General features: G+C 48.9%; 1 protein-coding gene across 4 annotated transcripts in view; it reads left to right on the forward strand.

Moving 5' to 3' along the window:
- The window catches only part of larp1 (La ribonucleoprotein 1, translational regulator), a 39,669-nt gene extending 15,196 nt beyond the window's left edge, over positions 1-24,473 (forward strand). The window contains exons 4-20 of one of the 4 annotated variants that reach the window (XM_083697557.1): positions 1,258-1,341; positions 3,054-3,216; positions 6,072-6,206; positions 6,670-6,822; positions 8,870-9,032; positions 9,558-9,702; positions 9,915-10,086; positions 12,786-12,955; positions 13,573-13,986; positions 16,151-16,274; positions 16,823-17,028; positions 17,319-17,425; positions 17,623-17,780; positions 18,097-18,241; positions 19,777-19,886; positions 20,035-20,162; positions 20,776-24,473. In XM_083697557.1, coding sequence (XP_083553683.1) covers positions 1,258-1,341; positions 3,054-3,216; positions 6,072-6,206; positions 6,670-6,822; positions 8,870-9,032; positions 9,558-9,702; positions 9,915-10,086; positions 12,786-12,955; positions 13,573-13,986; positions 16,151-16,274; positions 16,823-17,028; positions 17,319-17,425; positions 17,623-17,780; positions 18,097-18,241; positions 19,777-19,886; positions 20,035-20,162; positions 20,776-21,003 — 2,805 coding nt within the window. In that variant the 3' untranslated portion in view covers positions 21,004-24,473. The remainder of the gene's footprint in view (positions 1-1,257; positions 1,342-3,053; positions 3,217-6,071; positions 6,207-6,669; positions 6,823-8,869; positions 9,033-9,557; positions 9,703-9,914; positions 10,087-12,785; positions 12,956-13,572; positions 13,987-16,150; positions 16,275-16,822; positions 17,029-17,318; positions 17,426-17,622; positions 17,781-18,096; positions 18,242-19,776; positions 19,887-20,034; positions 20,163-20,775) is intronic. The other 3 variants (XM_083697558.1, XM_083697559.1, XM_083697560.1) reach the window with 3 other exon arrangements.
- The last annotated feature ends 99 nt before the right edge of the window (positions 24,474-24,572 follow it).

Genomic DNA, 24,572 nt, shown 5'->3' on the forward strand with positions numbered 1-24,572 from the left:
GGGGTCAGATTTGCATACTAGTGTGGCCTTACCTCTCCTCTAGTTACAGTGTGGATCATTGTCTCTTTGGTTACAAAATGTCTCCCACTCAATTTCGGAGTGGACTTTGAGTTGAGCCTATGCCTGCAACAGGTCGCTCAGTTAAGGAATGTTATTTGGGGTCATTTCTGAGTGAGTTGTGACGAGGATTGCGTCAGCCCCAGTCCCTGATGCTTTCAGGATGTTACCCCGGGGGTTGTTGTCAGTGTGTGAGGTTCAAGCATTTCCTGAATGTAGGGCGGAGGACCTGAGGTGTTGAACCACACCTCAACCACACCACCCTCCCTAGACATCTTTCCTCCCTTCTTCCCTCCCTCCCTTCCTTCCTTTCTTCCTCCCTGTGATGGAAATCTTTCAGTGAACAACAATAAACGATGTTTGGTCTCAGTTGAGAGTTTTAATGCATATACAAAGTTTAAACAATTCTGCTTAAAGCTGGATCAGCATTCCTTCACCAACAGTGTGGATTCAGATACTGATGCTGTGGCTGAGGAGAGGACCATCCTTAACCCCAATGCTCATACGTCATAGGTCGAGGGGTAAACATATCTTGCATCTATTTGCTGATAAAGAAGCTGGGAAAGAAGCGTAGGCGTTGTGAGCTACTATCTCAAACCTCAGCCTGCAGTTAGGAGTGTTCCAAGGTCACATAACATCTTTGATGCAAGGAGAAGGAGCAGTCGGTTTTGGTTCTTCCTCAGTCACATAATTAAAAATAACAAAGTACATTGGGTCACAGAGAGGTCAATACATTTCATATATGACTTAAGCAAAATAGTACAAATATATTTTTTGCCATTACACTCCCCCTCTGTGTTCTCGCCATAGAATGACATCACATTGTGCTGCCTACGGAATGAGTCCTGCAGGTTCTATAGAATCATAGAATGAGAGTGTTGGCCTAGGTTCTATACGATATTGCCCTTGGAATGAGGGATTCTATTGGGTTCTGCCCATAGAATTAGAACACATTCTGCGGATCACACACTCAATTCCAATGACTGATTTTCATACCATTTTGCGTTTGAACACACACCCAGTCACCAGCGGCATTGAACACACTGACATCATCATCATCATCACCATCATCCCACATCATTGTCTTCTATGTGTGCCATTGTTGAAAATGGCAGAACTGTTCTTTCCACCAGAGCGCTTCAACCCTGTACTTGCGCCCTCTTGTCTTCTAAGTGCCCTTGTTGTGTCCCCTCTGCTCAGATTGAGTGTGTGACTCGGACGGTGTCATGCCCTGTGCCCCCTGTCAGACAGGGCAGAGAAGTGGTCTCCACTCGGAGGTCCCCCGTAAGTGAACCCCTCAGTCCGCAGGGACCACCGAACCAGCCTGGGGTGTGACTGACTGACTGACTAGCTACAGACATGACTGACTGACTGACTAGCTACAGACATGACTGACTGACTGACTGAATAGCTACAGACATAACTGACTGACTAGCTACAGACATGACTGACTGACTAGCTACAGACACATACCATGACAGAGGACTGAGTGACTGCCATGTTGTGTGTCAGTAGCTCGTCAGTCAGTCCTCTGCCATGTTGTGTGTCTGTAGCGAGAGGACTGACTGAATGACAACACAGGATGAAGCTCAGTAGGAGTGGTGTTGTGATTGTGGCGTGGCCTGCTGCTGCAATGGATGTTAGTCTGTTGATTAACGTCCCATCACACAAAGGAAGTCAGTTGGTGATGCATTCATCAGACAATACAATAGAATGCTGAGTTTGCCAGCCAGACATATGGGGAGATCCTAATGGTCTAGGGAAGCAAGAACCTACTCATGTCTGCCTAGCAATAGTGGGGGGGACAGCCTCTTGTATTCCTACATTTACATTTATGGCATTTAGCAGACGCCTTTATCCAAAGCGACTTACAACAAATACATTTGTCTCAGTGAGTGAATCATCTATCCATCTGTCATCATAAGAAAAAGTAATGTATGCTAGGACCAGGAGCTACAATGCTATTTTCAGAAGAGAAACTTGCACAGGGGGGTAGTGGGCATCAAGAGGTCTTTAGGAGGGACAGTTAAGATGTGGCCTGAAGAGATGGGTCCTCAATTGACAGTGGAACATGGGTAGTGATTCCTGTTCAGATACAGACAACGAAACATAAAAACAAACAGTTTCATACGTTGGCCATACTTCTGTGTGAGTATGATTACATAATGCTATTGCATTGGCATATCTACAGCAAGTGGGTTATCTTCCTGATTTGAATGCCAGGCGGCCAGTGTAGCGCTCCTAGGACATTGTTAGGGATGTCCTTGCTGACTAGGTGACTGGTAGGAGGTTTTGTCGCATAACCAAGAAGCCCAAAAAAGGTCAAGAAGCCCCCCCCCCCAAAAAAGAAGAAAAGTAGCAATTCAATCGCATGTCCCTAGTCCCAAGTTCTGTGAATGTAGGGAAATGGGTGTGTGGAGTAGCTAGAAGACTAACCCTCCGACTTGAATGCTTTGCATGGTTTGTCTGCAAAAAACGTCCTGAGAGAAAGTCTATGCAGACGAGGAAGTATTTACCTGAGCCAAAGCCATTGAGATTATGTTTGAATTGCCTTATCTCCAGTATCCCACTGGCTCTGCATGGTGAGTTGGCTTGAGAACAAAGATGATCATTTCTCCAGATGTGCAACTGTGTGTGTCCTCCCAGTGTGCTGGTTCTGCCTAAGGGACAGTCCTGAAGGACACTCACACTTCCTGCGTAGTGCTTCCTGTAACAACAGTTCACACCAATTACGTGAATGAATGTCCATCATGTCACTCATTAGTTTTCACCCTTGGTGGTCTTCTTACCTACTTAACGCACTCTCTCCCCCTCTCTTTCTTACCCTTCTCCCCCCTCTATCTCTCCCTTCGGTAACCCTCTCTCACCCTCTCCCCCCCTTCTCTCACCATCTCCCCACTCTCTCCGATTTCTCATCTACTCCCACCATCTGTCCTGTCCTCTCTCCCCCATCTGTCCTCTCTCCCCCATCTGTCCTCTCTCCCCCATCTGTCCAGGCCCCTAAGAAGCCCTTGGTGGTGAAGAAAGAGCTGAAAGAGCTGAAGGAGAAGAAGGACACCAACGAGGAGAGCAAGGAGAACCTGAAGGCCAAATCTGACGACTCTGGAGAGGAGAAGAACGGAGATGAGGACTCCCAGAAGAACGGACAGAGGAAGAAAGGTGAGGATTTCCACAACTCCCCCCCCCCCCCCCCCCCCCCCCAGGATTTTTTAACACGTTGGGGCTGGATGGTATCATCAAAACCCGACTTGTGTTTCTTTATGTAAAAATGCAAGTGAAAGTGTTAAGATGTTCTTTCGCTTTCGTTTTTTCTTTAACAACAATGTCGTTGGCAATCAAAGATAGTTACTCTATCATTCCTAAGTATAGACTTTAATTTGCCTTGAAATATTTACATAGTGGCGCTGCTAAATTCACAGCCTGGCACAGGACCACTGTTCCATTCTTGGGGGAGAACACTGACATGATACACTGTTTATAATAGAAAGGTAGAAATCAGAGGACGGGCCCATTGTAATACATGGAACGGAATGAGTGTGTTTGATGCCATTTGTCCATTTGATGCCATTCCTCATTCCATTCCATGTCCTTCAGATGTATTTCCATCTGGATGTTCCACAGTGTTGTTCCTGTGCTGAACGGGGAGATGTATGCACAGGCCTCCTACTTGGCATTTCTATAGACAGATTTGCCAGACTCTTTTTATCCCAAGCGACTTTACAAAGCAAGAGCCAACTTTTGTTTTTGTACATACACTCACCGAGGACTGTATTAGGAACTCCTGTACATCACCTCATGGTGGAGGTGGTGTAATGATGTGGGGAATGTTGTCTTGGCATGCTTTGGGCCCGTAAATACCAATCTATCATTGCTTGAATGCCACAGCCTATTTAAGTGTTGTCCCTTCATGGCCACAATTTACCCATCTTCTAATGGCTACTTCCAGCATGATAATGCACCATGTCACAAAGCAAAAGTCGTCCCAAACTGGTTTCATGAACATGACAATAAGTTCAGTGTTCTTCAGTGGCCTTCCCAGTCACCGGATCTGAATCCAATAGAACACCTTTGGGATGTGGTAGAACGGGAGATTCGCAGCTTGAAAATGCACCTGAAAAATCTGCAGCAATTGCGTGATGCAACCATGTCATCATGGACCAGAATCTCAAAGGAATGTTTCCAACATCTTGTGCAATCAATGCCATGAAGAATTGAGGCTGTTTTGGGAGGAAAGGGAGGCCCTACCCAGTATTAGTATAGTGTTCCTAATAAAGGAAGTATTACCCAGTATTAGTATGGTGTTCATAATAAAGTGTTCGGTGAGTGTATGGTCCCAGAAGGAATTGAACCTGCAACCTCAGCGTTGCGAGCGCTATGCGTCCGCCTGCCAACTGAGCCGCACGGGGGCCAGATGAGGACGAGAGAGTGTGTTAATCTGCACTCCTAATTTAGCATAGACCACGTCTCAACTCTGTCTGGTCTCAGATTGTCTTGACAGGCTTTAACCCACACATCTATTTCACTTGAACCTATTAGAGGGTTGAGAGGGAGGTTGTGTGTGAGCACAGCAGGGAGGAGTTTTGGCAGCAATTAAGGGGTTAAAGCCAGCCAGCCTATTAGCTAACGAGAGAGAGAGAGAGAGAGAGAGAGAGAGAGAGAGAGAGAAAACCTGCACTTTCTGTCTCTGCACCACTCTCCCTTCTCTCTCCCTCTGGTTCTTCCTTTCGCTCTCCTCTCTCCTCCACTCCCCTATACCCTCTTTCTCTCTCCTGCTCCCCCCCCCCTCTCTCCCTCCCTCCGCCCCTCCCTCCCTCTCTCCCTCCCTCCCTCCCTCTCCTCTCTGTCTTACCTACACAGTCAGCAGATAGGCAGAGGGCCACGTCACTCCCACTGGCAGACACTCAGGTCCCAACATGCTCTCTGGCCTCCTCTCTCTCTCTCTCTCTCTCTCACACTCACACACACACACCCCCACACACACACACACACCCCCCCACACACACACACCCTCATACACCCACCCTCACACACACACACCCCCACCCACACACACACTCACCCACACACACACAAACATACATACATATATACACACACACACCCAGCTAACAGAGCACTGAGACAGCCTGCTGGCCAGATGGGGAACTACAGCAGTCAGAACATAGGAGAGAGGAGGGGGGGGCACTGTTTCCCAGGAGTGTAGTACACATAGGAAAGTAGTAATTCTGTTAGATGAGAGAGTTGAGTTTTTTTTTTATCAACATTAGTCAGTGTTTTTATTGTGTCTCCCAATAGGAGTGAGATGTCTAATTTAATGTCAACAATCTTTTTTGTTTTGGTCTACTAGAGAAGGTGTCTGGTGGATGAGAAAATTCACCTTACACTCAGATTTATTCTTTCATCAGACACACATTTTATTTTATTTTTTTAACCAACATTAAGGCACAAATCACAAAAAAGTGAGATGCACAGCAGTCACAGTCAGGGGTGGGGGGTGGGGGGGGGGTTTGAAAGTCAGGAGAAGCGTGAGTGAGATGTACAGCAGTCACAGTCAGGGGTGGGGGGGGGGGGGGGGGGTGTTGTTTGAAAGTCAGGAGAAGCGTGAGTGAGATGCACAGCAGTCACAGTCGGCGGGAGGCAGGAACAGAAGGATGTTGTCACAAATGTTGGCGGGTGTTAATTTTCTCCCCCTGATCATCATCAAATGTATTTATATAGAGCTTTTTATGTAGGCTAATGTCTCAAAGTGCTTTAAACAAGAACAATACTGAACAATACAAACAGTATGAACACTAACACTAACCCCCGAAAAGCTACGGAAAAAAATCCCCAGAGGGGAGAAAAACATAAGGCGCACAGTATAAGTTAGTAGTCTTAATCCTCCATAGGTTGTATAGCTTGTGCCCCCGAGCTTAGATGATGCCTTGTACATTGTCTCTCTGGGGTTGATGGTTATGTCAAATGTAATAGGTCCACAGCTTCCTAACCTCATCTCCCCTTCCCCCGCCTTACAGGAAACAAGCACAAGTGGGTCCCCTTGATGATCGAGGTGAAGTCGGAGGGTCCCCGGGAGCGCTCGGCCTCCAGGAACAACACCCGGCAGAACGAGCCCCCCAGGATGCCCCCCAACAGCAGGAACGACCTCCGAGGTGAGCCGTGATGTCATCAACCTGCACCGCCGCCACCGCCCCGACTCCTCAGGCGCTGTCCAGGAGCCACTGCTTAATGTACCTCTCAACCAGGGGAGGCTGGTGGAGGTAGAAATCGGAGGACAGGCTCATAGTAATGCATGGAATTACTATGAGCCCGTCCTCCCGATTTCTACCTCCAGCAGCCTCCTCTGCTCTCAGCCCTAGACCCTCGTGCTGATCTGAGAGAAGTGCGTGTGTTTACGCAAGATGGTGAGTGAGAATTCCACTATCAGAGGTGCAGCTCCGACTGTGTTACCTGCTCATACCTGTCCAAACCTCTCGGGTCTGGACTGGAGCCAAACGAAACCTCGTTTAGCGAGAGAGAGAGAGAGAAAGAGAAAAAAAATAACTAGTACTACTAGTTGTATGTCCTTTTGTGTGTCGCAGGTCTTTAACGTGTTTTGCGTGCGTGCTTTTTCAGACTGGCACAGCGGGAAGTACGAGCGGGAGTGGCGTGACGACCACGACGAGGTGTCCAGCGTCAAGAGCGAGGGCGCGCCCTTCCGCGCCGGGTTCAGAGGTCGCGGCCGTGGCAGGGGGAGGGGCCGAGGACGGGGCAGAGGTGGAAGCCGAGGTATGTACCCCCCCCCCCCCCCCCCCCCAAATAAAAACAACAACAGTAACTAGGGCTGGTTGAGTTCCTTGAAAGCTTCGTACTACGCGCTACGACCGTCTATAACCCATCGTAGGCTGAGGAGGAAAGACGATCTTGGAGCTTCCCCAAAGGTTTTTCGGGGGGGAAAATCAGCCGAACTTTAGTCGTCAGAAACATGTGACACTGCAACAATCCCAAACGCTTCCAACATCCATTTTAGCTACTCCTCTAGTCTTGAGTTGAGTCTGTATTTAGCGTGGTCTGGCTTGCCCTGTATTTATGTGGTGTCTTAGCGCTGCTTCTGTACAACAATGCTGGCAGTGGGAGCAGCCTGGCCACATGTATTCCACACAGCCCACCAGTGCTTCTCTTCCTGCTGTGCTGTGCTGGTGTGGTCTGCTCTGCTCTCTGCTGGTCTGGTCTGAGCTGGGTTGCTCTGCTCTGCTCTGCTCTCTGCTGGGTTGCTCTGCTCTGCTCTGCTCTGCTCTCTGCTGGTCTGGTCTGAGCTGGGCTGCTCTGCTCTGCTCTCTGCTGGGTTGCTCTGCTCTGCTCTCTGCTGGTCTGGTCTGAGCTGGGCTGCTCTGCTCTGCTCTCTGCTGGTCTGGGCTGAGCTGAGCTGGGCTGGTCTGCTCTCGGCTGGCCTGGCCTGGGCTGGTCTGCTCTGAGCTGAGCTGGACTGGTCTGCCTGTGTGGTTGTGCTGGTTTGAGCTTAGCCGAGCTTCCTGAGTGGTGGTGCAGACTCATGTGGAATGGTATGGCTCTGTTGGCTTTGCCTTGGTCCTCTGTGACCCTCTTCTGGCCCCACTAAGGATACAGTAAAAACAAAGCAATTGAATAACAACCGGAGTGTGTTAGTATGAGACAAGGCCTGTGTGTGTGTGCGTCTGTGTGTGTGTGTCTGTGTGTGTGTGTCTGTGGAGAGGCCTGTTGGTTTTGGCAGCCTCTGTCCTCTGGGTAGGCCATGAGAGTAGGAACACACTCCCACCCTTCATTTGAGGAGAAAGAGGGAGGAAATGAAAGGGGGAGGAGTAGAGAGAGGTTGAAACACACCCCCTCTCCTCCACCCCCTGCCATGATATGACCTGGCTCTCTTCTTCTCCTTTTATTTGTACATCCCTTTGTTCGTTCTCTCGTTTAACGAGTCTTCCCGGCCCTACAGTTTAATTTTCAGCAGTCTAAGAATGTCCACCGGGGGACTGACATTTAAAGCTTTCATGATGAACACACATTTACTCCCACACATTCTCCCTCCCTCTCTCTGTCAGTCCCTCTTTTTCTCTTGCTCGCTCTCCCCCCCCCCCCTCTCTCTCTCTCCCCCCCTCTCTCTCTCTCTCTCTCCCCCCCCCCCTCTCTCTCTCTCTCTCTCTCTCTCTCCCCCCTCCCCCCCCTCTCTCTCTCTCTCCCCCCTCCCCCCCCTCTCTCTCTCTCCCCCCCTCTCTCTCTCTCTCCCCCCCCTCTCTCTCTCTCTCTCCCCCTCTCTCTCTCCCCCTCTATCTCTCTCTCTCCCCCCTCTTTCTCTCTCTCCCCTCTTTCTCTCCGTCTCAGTCCCTCTTTTTTCTCTTCCTCTCCCTTCAGCCCTCACACACAGTTCCAACAGCACTGTCGCGTATGTCCCCCTCCTAGCCCCTCCTCCCTTGTTGTTGTTGTCGTTGTCGTCAACCGCCACTTCTGTGTGATAGCCTGCCTGACCTGTTTGGGGAGGAGAGGGGGGGTGGGGGGTCAGACACTGTTACCACTTAAGTCGAACCTCAACACCCACCTTTTTAGAGCTGCATTCGGTTGCCCTTAGCAACTCCCCTCCCCACGCCTTTCCCCATTTCTCATGTTGAGGTTATTATGCTTTTATCTGTGTTGTGTTTTGTTAATGCGTTCCACTTCTATTGATTTGATCGTTTTTTAAAAGTACATTTTCGCTTAACTTGAAAATCAAATAGTAATAGCGTTGTTTGTTTGTTTGTTTGTTACTAGAAGTTCTGATCGCTTTCGTAACGTCTCTCCTGCCCCTCCCTCTCCCGTCCCCCCCCAGGTCACTATGACTACCATTACGGCTACAAGGCGTACGATGGGAAGGACGGCGCCTACGGACAGAAGTTCAACAGCACCGTCACCTACTACTACGACAACATGAGCAGCAACGACCTGTACACGGTGGACCAGGACCTGCTCAAGGACTACATCAAGAGGCAGATGTGAGTCACGCTGGCTCTCCTATTGGTTGAGCTCACGCGAGTGCTAGGCACACTGGAGTTCAGCCAATGGAAACACGTGGAGCGCTTGGTGTGCTGGCCCTTCCATTGGTTGAGCTCATGGGGTACTAAGCGCACGGGGCCCTTCCATTGGTTGAGCTCATGGGGTACTAAGCGCACCGGGCCCTTCCATTGGTTGAACTTGTGGAGTGCTAGGTGTACTGGCCCTTCCAATGGTTACGCTTTATAGGTGAAAGGTCAAGAATCAGATTCCATCTCGACTGTAGTAAGGAATTACATTCGTCTGTGGTTTGAATTAAATTTGTCTCTGGTTTGAATTTATGTTGCCGACATAACTGACTGAAATGGAGTGGACTCAACAAAATGTGTTTTTAGTTGGTTTTTTTCCCCAACTCCAAAAAGAAGCTCTTTGCTAGAATCTTTGGTCTTATTCTGTTTATTTATGGCCTCCTTCCCTCCCTCCTTCTCTCCCTCCCTCCCTCCCTCCTTCTCTCTCTCTGTTTGTAGTGAGTACTACTTCAGTCTGGACAACCTGGAGCGTGACTTCTTCCTGCGTAGGAAGATGGACCAGGAGGGCTTCCTCTCCATCGCGCTGGTTGCTAGCTTCCACAGGGTCCAGGCCCTCACCATGGACGTCAACCTCATCATCGAGGTACACCACTTCCCTCTCGCGCCTCTCTGGCAGACCAGGGGAGGCTGGCGGAGGTAGAAATCAGAGGACGGGCTCACTGTAACGCATGGAACCTGTTTGATACCGTTCCCTATTCTGTTCCATGCATTGCAATGAGCCGGTCCTCCGATTCCTGCCTCTCCAGTCAAACTCTCTTTCTCAAACCTTGTTGTTGTTGTTTGTGCTCTTCTCAGTCCCTGAAGGACAGCAAGGAGGTGGAGATCATCGACATGAAGATCCGTAGGAAGGTGGAGCCCGAGAAGTGGCCCCTCCCAGGCCTGTCCATGCCCGACCCCAACCAGACAGACTTCTCCCAGCTCATCAACTGTCCCGAGTTTGTCCCCCGCCAGCCCATGGAGCAGACAGGTACAATCAATGTGACGGCATGAACTCACTCAATGCCAAAGAATTCCATTGTTGGAACACTCACCGCCTGGAGTGCCGAGTGTTTTATGTGGTGTTTACCTAGCAACAATGCTTTGATTGGCTACAGAATGAGGCGTCATATTTGGTGAATGAAGCCATCCGTGGCACTCTAGAATGTTGACAATTTGGGTGACTTCATTCCCCTTCGGCGCTAGATGGGTTTGACAGGTAGACGCTGTGTGTTAGCATTATGACAGCAGGTACAGGCAATGTGACAGCATGAATGACAGGTACACTCTTCTATAAAACCCCTGTCACCGTCCAATCTGGCAATGCAGAGTTACTTTAAGAACACTCACCATAAACAGACAGTTACCTTCAGTGTCTAGGTGGCAGTGTCTGCTCCAGCGTCTCACCTGTACCTAGTCCACTCAGTTAAAGGCTGGTCTAGTCCTCACCTGTACCTAGTCCACTCAGTTAAAGGCTGGTCTAGTCCTCACCTGTACCTAGTCCACTCAGTTAAAGGCTGGTCTAGTCCTCACCTGTACCTAGTCCACTCAGTTAAAGGCTGGTCTAGTCCTCACCTGTACCTAGTCCACTCAGTTAAAGGCTGGTCTAGTCCTCACCTGTACCTAGTCCACTCAGTTAAAGGCTGGTCTAGTCCTCACCTGTACCTAGTCCACTCAGTTAAAGGCTGGTCTAGTCCTCACCTGTCCCCAGTCCACTCAGTTAAAGGCTGGTCTAGTCCTCACCTGTACCTAGTCCACTCAGTTAAAGGCTGGTCTAGTCCTCACCTGTACCTAGTCCACTCAGTTAAAGGCTGGTCTAGTCCTCACCTGTCCCTACCTACATTTACATTTTACATTTATGGCATTTAGCAGACGCCTTTATCCAAAGCGATTTACAGCAAACATATTTGTTTAAGTAAGTTAATCATCTATCCATCAGTCATCATAAGATATTTTTATTATAAACAGGAGAAAAACCTGTACAGGGTGGTAGTGGGGGTGAAGAGGTCTCTAGGGTTAGTACCAGGGGGGTAGTGGGGGTGAAGAGGTCTTTAGGACTGTTAAGATGTAGCCTGAAGAAATAGGTTCAATCTACGGCAGAAGATTGGTAGTGAGTCCACTCAGGTACACACCAGTCTAGTCCTCACCTGTCCCTACCGAGTCCACTCAGGTACACACCAGTCTAGTCCTCACCTGTCCCTACCGAGTCCACTCAGGTACACACCTGTCTAGTCCTCACCTGTCCCTACCGAGTCCACTCAGGTACACACCAGTCTAGTCCTCACCTGTCCCTACCGAGTCCACTCAGGTACACACCAGTCTAGTCCTCACCTGTCCCGACCGAGTCCACTCAGGTACACACCAGTCTAGTCCTCACCTGTCCCGACCGAGTCCACTCAGGTACACACCTGTCTAGTCCTCACCTGTCCCTACCGAGTCCACTCAGGTACACACCAGTCTAGTCCTCACCTGTCCCTACCGAGTCCACTCAGGTACACACCAGTCTAGTCCTCACCTGTCCCGACCGAGTCCACTCAGGTACACACCTGTCTAGTCCTCACCTGTCCCGACCTAGTCCACTCAGGTACACACCTGTCTAGTCCTCACCTGTCCCGACCGAGTCCACTCAGGTACACACCTGTCTAGTCCTCACCTGTCCCTACCGAGTCCACTCAGGTACACACCTGTCTAGTCCTCACCTGTCCCTACCGAGTCCACTCAGGTACACACCTGTCTAGTCCTCACCTGTCCCGACCTAGTCCACTCAGGTACACACCTGTCTAGTCCTCACCTGTCCCGACCGAGTCCACTCAGGTACACACCTGTCTAGTCCTCACCTGTCCCTACCGAGTCCACTCAGGTACACACCAGTCTAGTCCTCACCTGTCCCGACCGAGTCCACTCAGGTACACACCAGTCTAGTCCTCACCTGTCCCGACCGAGTCCACTCAGGTACACACCTGTCTAGTCCTCACCTGTCCCTACCGAGTCCACTCAGGTACACACCAGTCTAGTCCTCACCTGTCCCTACCGAGTCCACTCAGGTACACACCAGTCTAGTCCTCACCTGTCCCGACCGAGTCCACTCAGGTACACACCTGTCTAGTCCTCACCTGTCCCGACCTAGTCCACTCAGGTACACACCTGTCTAGTCCTCACCTGTCCCGACCGAGTCCACTCAGGTACACACCTGTCTAGTCCTCACCTGTCCCTACCGAGTCCACTCAGGTACACACCTGTCTAGTCCTCACCTGTCCCTACCGAGTCCACTCAGGTACACACCTGTCTAGTCCTCACCTGTCCCGACCTAGTCCACTCAGGTACACACCTGTCTAGTCCTCACCTGTCCCGACCGAGTCCACTCAGGTACACACCTGTCTAGTCCTCACCTGTCCCTACCGAGTCCACTCAGGTACACACCTGTCTAGTCCTCACCTGTCCCTACCGAGTCCACTCAGGTACACACCTGTCTAGTCCTCACCTGTCCCTACCGAGTCCACTCAGGTACACACCTGTCTAGTCCTCACCTGTCCCTACCGAGTCCACTCAGGTACACACCTGTCTAGTCCTCACCTGTCCCTACCGAGTCCACTCAGGTACACACCTGTCTAGTCCTCACCTGTCCCTACCGAGTCCACTCAGGTACACACCTGTCTAGTCCTCACCTGTATAGTGGTGTCTAATCGACAGAGTCTGCTCCAGGGTCTCCCAGGGCGTCCACGCCAGTGAAGTCCAAGGCGGAGGAGGTCAGTAACCTGAAGACCATGCCCAAGGGCCTGTCAGCCAGCCTGCCAGACCTGGACTCTGAGTCCTGGATCGAAGTGAAGAAGAGACCCAGACCCTCCCCTGCCAGACCCAAGGTGAGTGGAATGGAATGAAAGATTATTTATTTTTCTATTTTAGTTCCATATGGGATTATATGACACGTTGTCAGATACGTCAAGAAAAATATACAGATTTCATACCCTATAGATCAACATATCAGGAGTAGATTAGAACTTGAGTCTAGATTAGAATTATAGTGAATAGAATGTTACTTTATGGAATGATGCGTACCCCCACCCTGAGGTGTGCATCATCCTCTCCACACACTAGACCTGGCTCAAATACCCAACACTACCTGAGGTGTGCTTGATCCTACTTTTGGGACAATTCCATTTGTTCAGTTGTACACTACACACGGTAAACTAGGTGAAGCGCATCTCAAGTATTTGAAAGTACTTGACCTGGGTCAAATACACATCAGCCTTGCACCACCCCCGGCCCCCCTCCACCACCATTCTGTTCACGTTGACCCTGTCCCCAGTGTGTATGCCTGCCTGCCTGCCTGTCTTCTCTACACCTCTACATTGCCCTCTCTCCCCTTCCTTTTCTCCTCTCCACCACGGTACCCACACATCCCCTCGTTCCTTCCCTCCCTCCCTCCCTCCATCCATCCATCCACTCGTCCTCCTGGGGGGGACATTGACTGACGCAGACCCCCTCGTTGCAGAAGGAGGAGGGGCCCCGTTCCCCGGTGCCCATGTCCACCCCCACCACCCCGGCGTCGGCCGCCGCTCCGGGAGGGCGGGAGGAGCAGGACGAACCGGAGGAGCTGGACTTCATGTTCGACGAGGAGATGCAACAGATGGACGGGCGCCGGAACACCTTCACCGATTGGTCGGACGAGGACTCGGACTGCGAGATCGACGACCACGACATCAACAAGATCCTCATCGTGACGCAGACGCCCCCGTACCTGCGGAAGCACCCCGGGGGGGACCGCACGGGCAACCACACCACGCGCTCCAAACTGACCAGCGAGCTGGGCAAGGTCATCAACGACGGCCTGTTCTACTACGAACAGGATCTGTGGGACGACACCTGTGACCCAGAGTACGCCACCATCAAGGTCAGTCCCTTCTGTCTATCTATCTGTCCTGTCTCTGTCTATCTGTTTGTATATCTATCTCTCCTGTCTATCTCTCCTGTCTGTCTCTATCTGTCTGTCTCTCCTGTCTGTCTCTGTCTATCTATCTCTCCTGTCTATCTCTCCTGTCTGTCTCTGTCTATCTATCTCTCCTGTCTATCTCTCCTGTCTGTCTCTGTCTATCTATCTCTCCTGTCTGTCTCTGTCTGTCTGTCAAATTTAATTATTTCGGCCTGTGATAACCTCCTGAGTTGTATTTCTCTATCGTGACCTTTGTGTAGAGGAAAATGTGATTGTGATTTGTAATGTAGACGCCTGCGTTGGTTTAGACGCCTGGGTTGGTTTAGACGCTTGGGTTGCTTTTAGACGCTTGGGTTGGTTTAGACGCCTTCAGAACACTCGAGTGTAGTTGGACCCACTACAGAGCCGCCATATTGCAAAACCAATTGTAAATCAAGAGAGTTGTGTGTATCTCCTCAATATAGAACATCTCTGACCCTACCCTACCAGGCCCGGCCGGAAACCTTCTCAGAACCACAAACCCCCACTGCCTTGTGATTGGCTGCAATTCTGACAGGGACAACGCATCAAACCACAGTCTTATGACCACCGCACCCACTGATACATATTTTTTGTGGGCAGTTCTAGGTTTGGAAAGTATTCCCTCTGTTGTGACGTTCTAACACAGAAAGCGATTATCAAACTAAAAGTGTTTTTTTTAACAGCGCAGTGACACATGATTTAAGTGGGTTATTCTAGGCCCGGAATCCATCCATAGCCATCCATGTTGTGACAGTTGCTATTCTTACATGCAACAATCGACCAACAAAGCACAACTCTTATGACCGGTGGAACGATACATGACTTAAGGGGGCCATTCTGACACGTTCCAGGGGTGTGAGTAGCTTCTCCCCAAGGGGAGTGTGTGTGTGTGTGTGTGTGTGTGTGTGTGTGTGTGTTACGTGTGTTCTTTGTTTGGGCTGTTTCTGGATGAGAGCTCTGGCAGGCCAGAGAAAGGTCTTGTGTAGCAGTGATTGTTGTCCCCCTCTGCCATTGTTGTGGGGGTCTTTTGTGCGACGCACGTGCCACCCCCCATCCAGGGCTGTGTGGAAAACCAGCCCTTGTTTATAAATAAACCCCCCCCTATCCACGGATTCGTTCTGAAGGAGTTTGTGTCCAAACGGGTTTCTGGGGGGAGGAAAATGGCTCTTCAACGATCAGAGGAGAACTTGTTGGAGATGGCAGAAGATGTGAGTCTTTTATACAGTGTCCGTACGTGGGAGTTGAGTTGTTATTGTTGTTGTTATTTTTGTTAGCTTTTATAATTGCCCCTGTGTTATTTCTTAGAGAAGAGCAGGGTGCTTCATTTAGCTTGGTGGTTAGTCTTCTGACAGAGGCTGCATTTCCTTTTAATATGGTTACTCTTGTGATGGTCCTCTGTGGCTCAGATGGTCGAGCATGGAGCCAACAACGCCTAGGTTGGGGGTTCGATTCCCGCTGGGACCATATATACTGAAATGTATGCACTCACTGCAATCTAAGTCGCTTTCGATAAAAGCGTCAGCTAAATGGCAGATATTATTATATACATTATCGCCCTGCTTGAAATGGACTACTAGGCTCATTGGAAGAGAAGGAAATGCTAGAGATAATAAGTAAGACTGTGTTCAAGTAAGAAGTTGTCTTTGGAGACAGAGATGATTGATTGATGGTTAGTCATGTTGACATGCTCGTGTTTTTAAATGGTCCGACACAGTGGAGGGTGAAATGGTAGGGAGATGAAGGCTAAGACTATGTCCTTGGCTGCCTAGCTCTGGTGCTGGGTGTCCTTGTGCAAACCCCTCTGGAGAAGGTCAATTATGTACTCATCGTTGTTGATTGCAGAGGATGGACTAGCCTGCGTTTCCACCTCACTTTGGAAAGATGTTACCTTTGGTCCGTGCTGTCGTAGGTTTTGTTGGAAGTACAGCAACGAAACCAGTCGGAACTGTTTGGCTAACCCTAACATTTACCGGCTAGTACGAAGATGGATAAGAGAGTACTTTTACAATGTTTACCTTTGTGAACCTTATCGTGTGTGTGTGTGAGAGAGAGTATTGAGTTTGAACCCTGTCTCACTGACCCTGTATGTTCTTTGTGTTTGCAGCAAGAGGTGGAGAACTTCAAGAAGGTTCATCTGATCAGCCGAGAGGAGTTTGACTGTCTGACCCCAGAACCCCCCGTGGACCCCAACCAAGAGGTTCCTCCTGGCCCCCCAAAACCCCAGCAGAGTAAGCACACACACACACCACAGCCCCAACAGAGTGAGAACACACACCACAGCCCCAACAGAGTAAGAACACACACCACGGCCCCAACAGAATTAGAGCATACACACAACGACCCCAGCAGAGTAAGAATACACACACACACACACACCACGGCCCAAACAGAATTAGAACATACACACAACAGCCCCAACAGAGTAAGAACGCACATACATACACCACAGCCCCAGCAGAGTAAAAACACACACACACAGCTGTACACAGGGTCACGGAGCTGTAGCTAAATCCACCCATTCACAGTAATATTCTCAGACAGAACTTCACAGATGCCTTCTCACATCTGATTTGATACCAATATCACATTCACATTAATCCCACCTGTATTTAGGGTTCACATTAACCCCACCTGTTTTTAGGGTTCACGTTAACCCCACCTGTTTTTAGGGTTCACGTTAACCCCACCTGTATTTAGGGTTCACGTTAATCCCATCTACCTAACCTATAAACGGTGGTACTAACAACAACTGTGTCCTTCCTCTCCTGTCATCTAGTCCCCACAGACGCCTTGGCGAACAAGCTCTTCGGCGCCCCCGAGCCATCGACAATAGCGCGCTCACTACCGACCACCGTGCCCGACTCGCCCAACTACCGCAATGCCCGGACGCCGCGAACGCCTCGCACCCCTCATAGGAAGGACCCCGCCATGACGCCACGCTTCTACCCCGTGGTCAAGGAGGGCCGGCCCGTCGACGCCAAGGTAAGATGGCCGCCTCTTCTTCTCTGGGTCAGGTGTCAGATACTTAGAAATACTTGAGGCATTTTGGGACTAATCCATTGATTCCATTGTGCCAGACAACCTGTATCAAACACAGGGTAATTTATGTAAAAGTATTTGACATGTATTTGATTGTAGAAATGGGGCCAGGGGTTGGTTTGGGCTAGCGTTTCTGACTAGTGTAAGGCTCTCTTCTGTATCACATCAGTGTTGTTAACTGCCCCCCCCCCCCCTCCTCTCTGCCCCCCTCCCTCCTCTCTGTCCCCCTCCAGACCCCCAGGAAAAGGAAGACCCGACACAGTTCCAACCCCCCCATGGAGTGTCACGTTGGCTGGGTGATGGACTCACGAGAGCACCGGTCCCGTACCGCCTCCGTCAGGTGAGAGCCGGCCTCTTTCCCCAAACGCTGTGTAACTCGACGTACAAATGAAGAATAGATTAATGTGAAACGAATAATTGACCGAAACCGTCATCCGCCTGGTTTTGAATTATTTGCGGTTTAAATTACTACTGATAGTCGTATTTGGTTTGCATGCGTTTTAAATGACTCTTCCTCCTCCACCCCCACCCCTCCAGCTCCAACGCCAGCCCTTCAGAGGGCACCCACGCCCTGGGGAACTTGGGCTGCACTCCCCAGTCCCTCCCCAAGTTCCAGCACCCCTCCCACGAGCTGCTCAAGGAGAATGGCTTCACGCAACACGTTTACCACAAGTACCGTCGACGCTGCCTAAATGGTACGCACGGATGTCCATATATGCATGCACACAAACACAAAGACTAACTCACTCACTAACTGACACTAACCCACGAACAGACACTAACCCACTAACTGACAATAACCCCCTAACTGACAATAACTCACTACACCATTGGCACACCTTGTGTACAATCTACGCTCCAACACTCAACACATGCATAGTAACCGTTGCCGCTTCATGACCTGACATGACCTACTCCATTGTGTACACCGTCTACTGTTCATTCAGAGCCTCCTTGCTCATCGGTGCCTTTGTCACGGTGTCTAAACACACTCTTTAAATCCAATCACAGAGCGCAAGCGGCTGGGCATCGGCCAATCGCAGGAGATGAACACGCTGTTCCGCTTCTGGTCCTTCTTCCTGCGAGACCACTTCAACAGGAAGATGTACGAGGAGTTCCGACAGTTGGTGGTTGAAGACGGCAAGGAGGGATACAGGTAACTAACCTCCAGCTGGACCATCTCTGAACGGACTACCTACCACTGTTGGATGTGCTGTCTCAGTCTGCTGTCTCAGTCTGCTGTCTCTGTCTGCTGTCTCTGTCTGCTGTCTCAGTCTGCTGTCTCAGTCTGCTGTCTCAGTCTGCTGTCTGCTGTCTCAGTCTGCTGTCTCAGTCTGCTGTCTCAGTCTGCTGTCTCTGTCTGCTGTCTCAGTCTGCTGTCTGCTGTCTCAGTCTGCTGTCTCAGTCTGCTGTCTCAGTCTGCTGTCTCTGTCTGCTGTCTGCTGTCTCAGTCTGCTGTCTCAGTCTGCTGTCTCTGTCTGCTGTCTCAGTCTGCTGTCTGCTGTCTCAGTCTGCTGTCTCTGTCTGCTGTCTGCTGTCTCAGTCTGCTGTCTCAGTCTGCTGTCTCTGTCTGCTGTCTCAGTCTGCTGTCTGCTGTCTCAGTCTGCTGTCTCTGTCTGCTGTCTCAGTCTGCTGTCTCAGTCTGCTGTCTCTGTCTGCTGTCTGCTGTCTCAGTCTGCTGTCTCAGTCTGCTGTCTCTGTCTGCTGTCTCAGTCTGCTGTCTGCTGTCTCAGTCTGCTGTCTCTGTCTGCTGTCTCAGTCTGCTGTCTCAGTCTGCTGTCTCAGTCTGCTGTCTCAGTCTGCTGTCTCAGTCTGCTGTCTCAGTCTGCTGTCTCTGTCTGCTGTCTGCTGTCTCAGTCTGCTGTCTCAGTCTGCTGTCTCAGTCTGCTGTCTCAGTCTGCTGTCTCAGTCTGCTGTCTCAGTCTGCTGTCTCTGTCTGCTGTCTCAGTCTGCTGTCTCAGTCTGCTGTCTCTGTCTGCTGTCTCAGTCTGCTGTCTCAGTCTGCTGTCTCAGTCTGCTGTCTCTGTCTCTGTCTGCTGTCTTGAGTGCATGACAGTATGGAACTAGTAATAATATACGCTGTTTAGCTGACGCTTTTATCCAAGGAGAGTTGCATTGAGTGCATACGTGTCAGTATATATGGTCCCAGCGGGAGTCAAACCCACAACCTAAGCATTGTTAACGCCATGCTCTACCAACTGAGCCACAGAGGACCAGAACTCTGAGGGCTGGTTTCCCTGGACACAGATTAAGCCTAAACCTAGACTCAAATTTAGATTTTTCTAATCTATTGAAAATGTTATTTAGTCCAGGACTAGACTTAATCTGTGTCCAGAACACCAGCCCTAAATGTCAGTGCCTGGGTGTTGGGTTTGTTGTTCTCTACATTATGTATAGGCTGTGGGAAAAAATCCTCTTTAGAGGACAATACAATCTAATCTAAAAAATGCCTGTTGACAGGGATGGCCTGTTTATATTCTCAATACTTCTGTCCATTTATCTATAGATCTACCTATCATCTATAGGAATCTGTATTCTGGTAGAATATTCAGTTATTTTGTTCATAAAGGCCCTTGAGTTGAGTGTTAAGAGATGGGTTTCCAGTGTTAGGAGATGAGTTTGAGGAGATGGGTTTTCAGGGTTTTTGATCCCCATCCACACCCATGTCTAATCCCCTGTGTTGTGTCCCAGGTATGGTCTGGAGTGCCTCTTCAGGTACTACAGCTATGGGCTGGAGAGGAAGTTCAGGCCAGACATCTTCAAGGACTTCCAGGAAGAGACCATGAAGGACTACGAAGCTGGTGAGACATCCTGTTCAATTCACTGGGTTTCTAACTACTATAGACACCGTAGTTGTAGTTTTTGAGACTCCAACACTCTGTTGTATTGGGTGGAGTTTGAGACCTGCAGTTTTTTAAATGTGTAAATGACCACCTCTCTCTCTCACAGGCCAGCTGTATGGACTAGAGAAGTTCTGGGCGTTCCTTAAATACTCTAAGAACAAGAACATGGAGATCGACCCCAAGCTTTCAGAGTTCCTGAGCAAGTTCAAGCGTCTGGAGGATTTCAGAATCGACGTAAGTTACATAATCTTTCTTGAGAATTTCGATATTCCCTTATACAACATTGTTACTACGAGATTTGTGTTCCCAGACACTTCCGCCCGCAAGCTTGGTGGACCAACGTGTCAAACTTGGCCTTCATTAAGCCAATAGAAAGATTGTCAAACTTTTTTTTTTTTTTTTTGAGTCGCTGTGCACAATAGCCTTCGGACAAGGTCACTTCTAGACAAAATCGATGGACTCAACACGTGGGCTTCTAAGTGACTTTTTAATCAGAGATTGCTATCATGCCTTGTCATGTTTGTTTTACGGTCAAAGTCCTGAGCGAGGGAGGGAGGTTGTTAAACATTTACAAATGGCAGCCATTGTAGCGATAGTCCTCATCTCTTAGCTGCCCTGTTTAGTTTACTAGGGTCCCCATTAGCTGTTGCTCATAGCAGCTACTCTTCCTGGGTGCAGAAACAGGGGTCTTGTTCGTCCCTGTAGTCATTTTGTTACAGAAAAACTACACAGTTTTGTTGGAATATCTTTGCTTTAGTCACTCAGTTAATTGTCTCACAACTCACAAAACTGCCAATCTCTTCCTCGGAAGACGATTACAAATCCTTTCCTATTGTCTCCCCCCCAGCCCCCGGTGGAGGACGGAGGCCGCAAGAGACACTCGTCCAGCGGAGACGGTCGCCGTCGCCATGGCTCCCAGCCCTCCAGCCGGCCCAACAGCCAAGCTGGCTTTGGCCTCGCCCCCTGTGCCCTGGGGCAGGCCTTCGCCAGGGATGATGCCAAAAACACCAGCCAGAAACCCGGGGGCCCGGCCCAGGCCCAGGCCACCGCAGCAGACGCCAAGCCTCCAAAGTAAACCCGGACAAACCAGGCCACATAGGATCAACCCAACGATGACATCATCTTTCTGCGCCACATAGGGGGGTCTAATCGTTCACGCTAAAGCATGAGAGAAAAAAAGTGACTTTCTTCTGATGAACGGCCCGTCGCGATTGAGAAAAAAAAAATCAAGGCTCTTCCGTTTTTTTTATTTCTTTCGTTTGAAAAAAAACACAAAAAAAACACAAAAAAAACAAACATCCCAAACGTTTTTTTTTGGTCTTGTGGAGACGAGACTGACAGACTTTTGTTGAAGGAATTGATGAAGTGTTCCTCATACATTTTATTATTTTTCTTTTGCAATCCTTGGCATATAGGCTATTCTCCCGTGGTTACGATGTGGGAATGTTGGACATGGTTTTTGAGGACGTTTGATGGCAACTGTGGCCCCCCCTTTTCTCTCATTGGACCCCCCCCCACACACACACCTCACCCCTCCTCTTCCAATTGACACCATCTTGTTGGCTGACAGATGTGTGGTTTCCTCACTCGAGATCTGATTTGTATTTTTTTTCTTTGGGGCGAGTGGTGGATTGGAAACTAACTGATGCTTTGAAAAATTTAAGAGCAAAAGATTTAACTGGTTTGGGCTGGACATATAGAGGGGAAAAAAATGATGAAAAAAAACAAACCAAATGATTTGGGGAAAAAAGAATAAAAAAAAGACTTGTACCTACTCAATCCTTCAGTATGAGCAAGATCGTTGGAAGTTGCCTTATTTTAATGGTTTTTCTGCTTAACTTGTGCCCACCACCTTAATGTCGATTGTACAGCATTCAAATTGCAAATATGCAACATCGGCCACAATCTCCAGTAGTGGCTGCCTCAGTGACCCCCTGATGCCCCCTCACACCCCCCCTGCCTGCCAAACAGTCTGAACCCCCCCCCCCCCTTCTGAACTGTCTTCCAAGTGTCATATGGTCTGTTACAAAGCCTAACCCACCACCCCACAACAACAACCCCCCCCTCCCGCTCCCTCAGTGTGTTTGCAACTTGTGGCTCTTTGTGCAAAAACACTTCACCCGGGGGGGAGGGGGCACCCACTCCTGGAGACACCCCTTCCCCCCGCACCCCACCCTCACCCCCCCAAGGACAGTCTGCGTCCATCCATCCATCCGTTCATCCATCCATCCATCGATCACCATTGAGGCTACAGGACTGGAATCACCAATCCGGATTACTTGAAGATAGAGAAGAGATGAGAGGGGTATCAGTAGATCATCTGGCGTGGGGCGGGCGGGCGGGCAGTTCTCTGGGGGGGGGGGGGGGGGTCTGGCTAAGGCCTGGGCAACATGGCTGTAGCTTAGCCTGCCTGTGTACCCACCACCGCTCTGTCTGTCTCTCTCTCTCACTCACACACACACACGCATATACACACATGCATATACACACACACACTCTCTGCCTCACAGAAGCATTGTGAAAAGCATGATCAACTGACTAGGAAGCTCGCACAGACACACACACACTCACACACAGACACACACACACACACACACCGACACCGCAGTATTTTGCTATTGCTTCATCAGAGAGCGGTGCCTCTCCTCAGTTCTCCTGTATGAGTGGAAGCAATGGACAGACAACTTGACCCCTGACCTTGAATCCCACGAACATGAAATTCAGTCTACCAGACAGTCAAAGGAACTCTAATAATCTAGTGTGGATAATCTGATCTGTATCCAACCAGAGTACTGATATCAAATAGATGAGTGATTTTCTTCTTTTTTTTGTCCTTTTTTCCCCCCCCCCTATTTTCTCCACTAATGTAAATGTGAATTCGACAGATGAAGAGAAATTACACCTCCTGGCAATTTGTTTTATTGTTCATAGAACAGATTATATATTCGCCTTACATGTGTACGTACTATGCTTTTTTCATTTTTTTGTTTTAAATGGTTCTTATGGTAATCTTTTAATGCTTTTTAATTTTACTTTGCTGTGTTTCTACCTATGCTATGGGGATGGGTCTCAGTGTTGCATATGCGTTCGTCAGAAACATCTGTGGACTTTCATGAATGGGAACATAGTACAAACAAAGGGAACTGACATTAGGGAGTCAACTGGCATTCAATGCAAAACATTACAAATTTTAGAAACTCAAGATGAAATCATAGTTCATTTTTTATTATTTTCTTTTATTAATTTTGTTTACAAATTGCCTGATGTGATACACTGGAGTGTTCACAAAACAGCAATTCACACTTTCCAACAATCGTATCATGAGCCAAAGTTCGTAAGTGGATGGTTGAATATTCCCCCCGACACGTATATATGATCAGTGTGAAATGTAATGGTCCTCTTTGGTCAATATCATTTGGCTTCATAACAATGACAGATATATTCCTTTTGCTGGAGGTAGAAAGATAATTTTCATAAGAGTGATTCTCTGGTGATCCCCCTGTGTTAAACATGTCCAGTTGTGTTCATGTTTTTGTTTGTTTTAAAGAGAACTTTTTTTTTTTTTTTTTTTCATTAACCGCCATTGTTGGAGGGGGGAAGGAAAAAAAATAAAATCTACGAGAGTTTAGTGAGAATTAACTTTGTTTTTAGCTTTTTTTTTTTTTTTTTTTTTCCTGTCTTGTGGGCTTAAACTCAAGGTGTGGGGAAATTGAGGAGGCTTATATGATTGATGATGTTGAATCACTCAAGAATTGTTTTAAGGATCGTTTACTCAAGGAATAAAGACAACACAAAAACTCCAAGCATTTCCTAGGCCGGTGGATCCTCAGAGAGGATGAGGGTAGTGGTGGCGGCTGTGAGCCTGGAGGGTGGTCACCAGGGGGCGCACTTCCACAGACAGCCACACAGCCCATCCTTCCCCCCCCCCCCCCCAAGTGATTGTCACCTCTGCATCTTCCCTCACTAACCTTGTAGGGGCGGGGGACGGAGCAGGGGCTCTGGGTTCCAGCCTTCTCTTTAGCTTAGAGACAGAAACCCTGTGGAGCTGCTGGCACTCTAACTGAACTCTAGGGGGCGCCATGCCTGGTGTACTGCAGTTACAAATGGACTGGGCCGGGCGGACACTGGAGGAAGGAGGGGGAGGGGGAAGGAGGAACATAACCCGTCTGGGGTTTTGTGACGTGGATATTCAGAGGATATGAACGGCTATGATGTCTGGAGACTGAAAAAAGGACAAAAAATTCCATAAAGCCATATAAGTAAAAATAGCTGTATATGAACCATTATAATATTAATAGTTCATTACCATTACAATATCCTAGGCTTGTCATGAGAAAAAAAAACATGAAAATGAAGAAAACGGAACAAAAAAAATATATAAAACAGAAAAATGTAAAATACTTGAATGAGATCTTGTATTATAACATTTAATATTCATAATATCTGCTTTGTAGGCTGATGTGATTCGCTATTAGTGTTATTTGTAATTTGTAGTAATTATGCTTTTCCTTAATAAAGAAAAAAAAACATAAAACGGACAAAAAAACCTCAAACTCCAGTTGTTGTCTCGTTACTCGTCTGTCTGTCTGTCCTTTGTTGTCTAGTGCCGTAATGTGTGTGTAGAAGAGAGAGACGCAATGACAT

Source organism: Argentina silus, assembly GCF_951799395.1.
Source record: "Argentina silus genome assembly, chromosome: 2".
Taxonomy (NCBI): domain Eukaryota; kingdom Metazoa; phylum Chordata; class Actinopteri; order Argentiniformes; family Argentinidae; genus Argentina; species Argentina silus.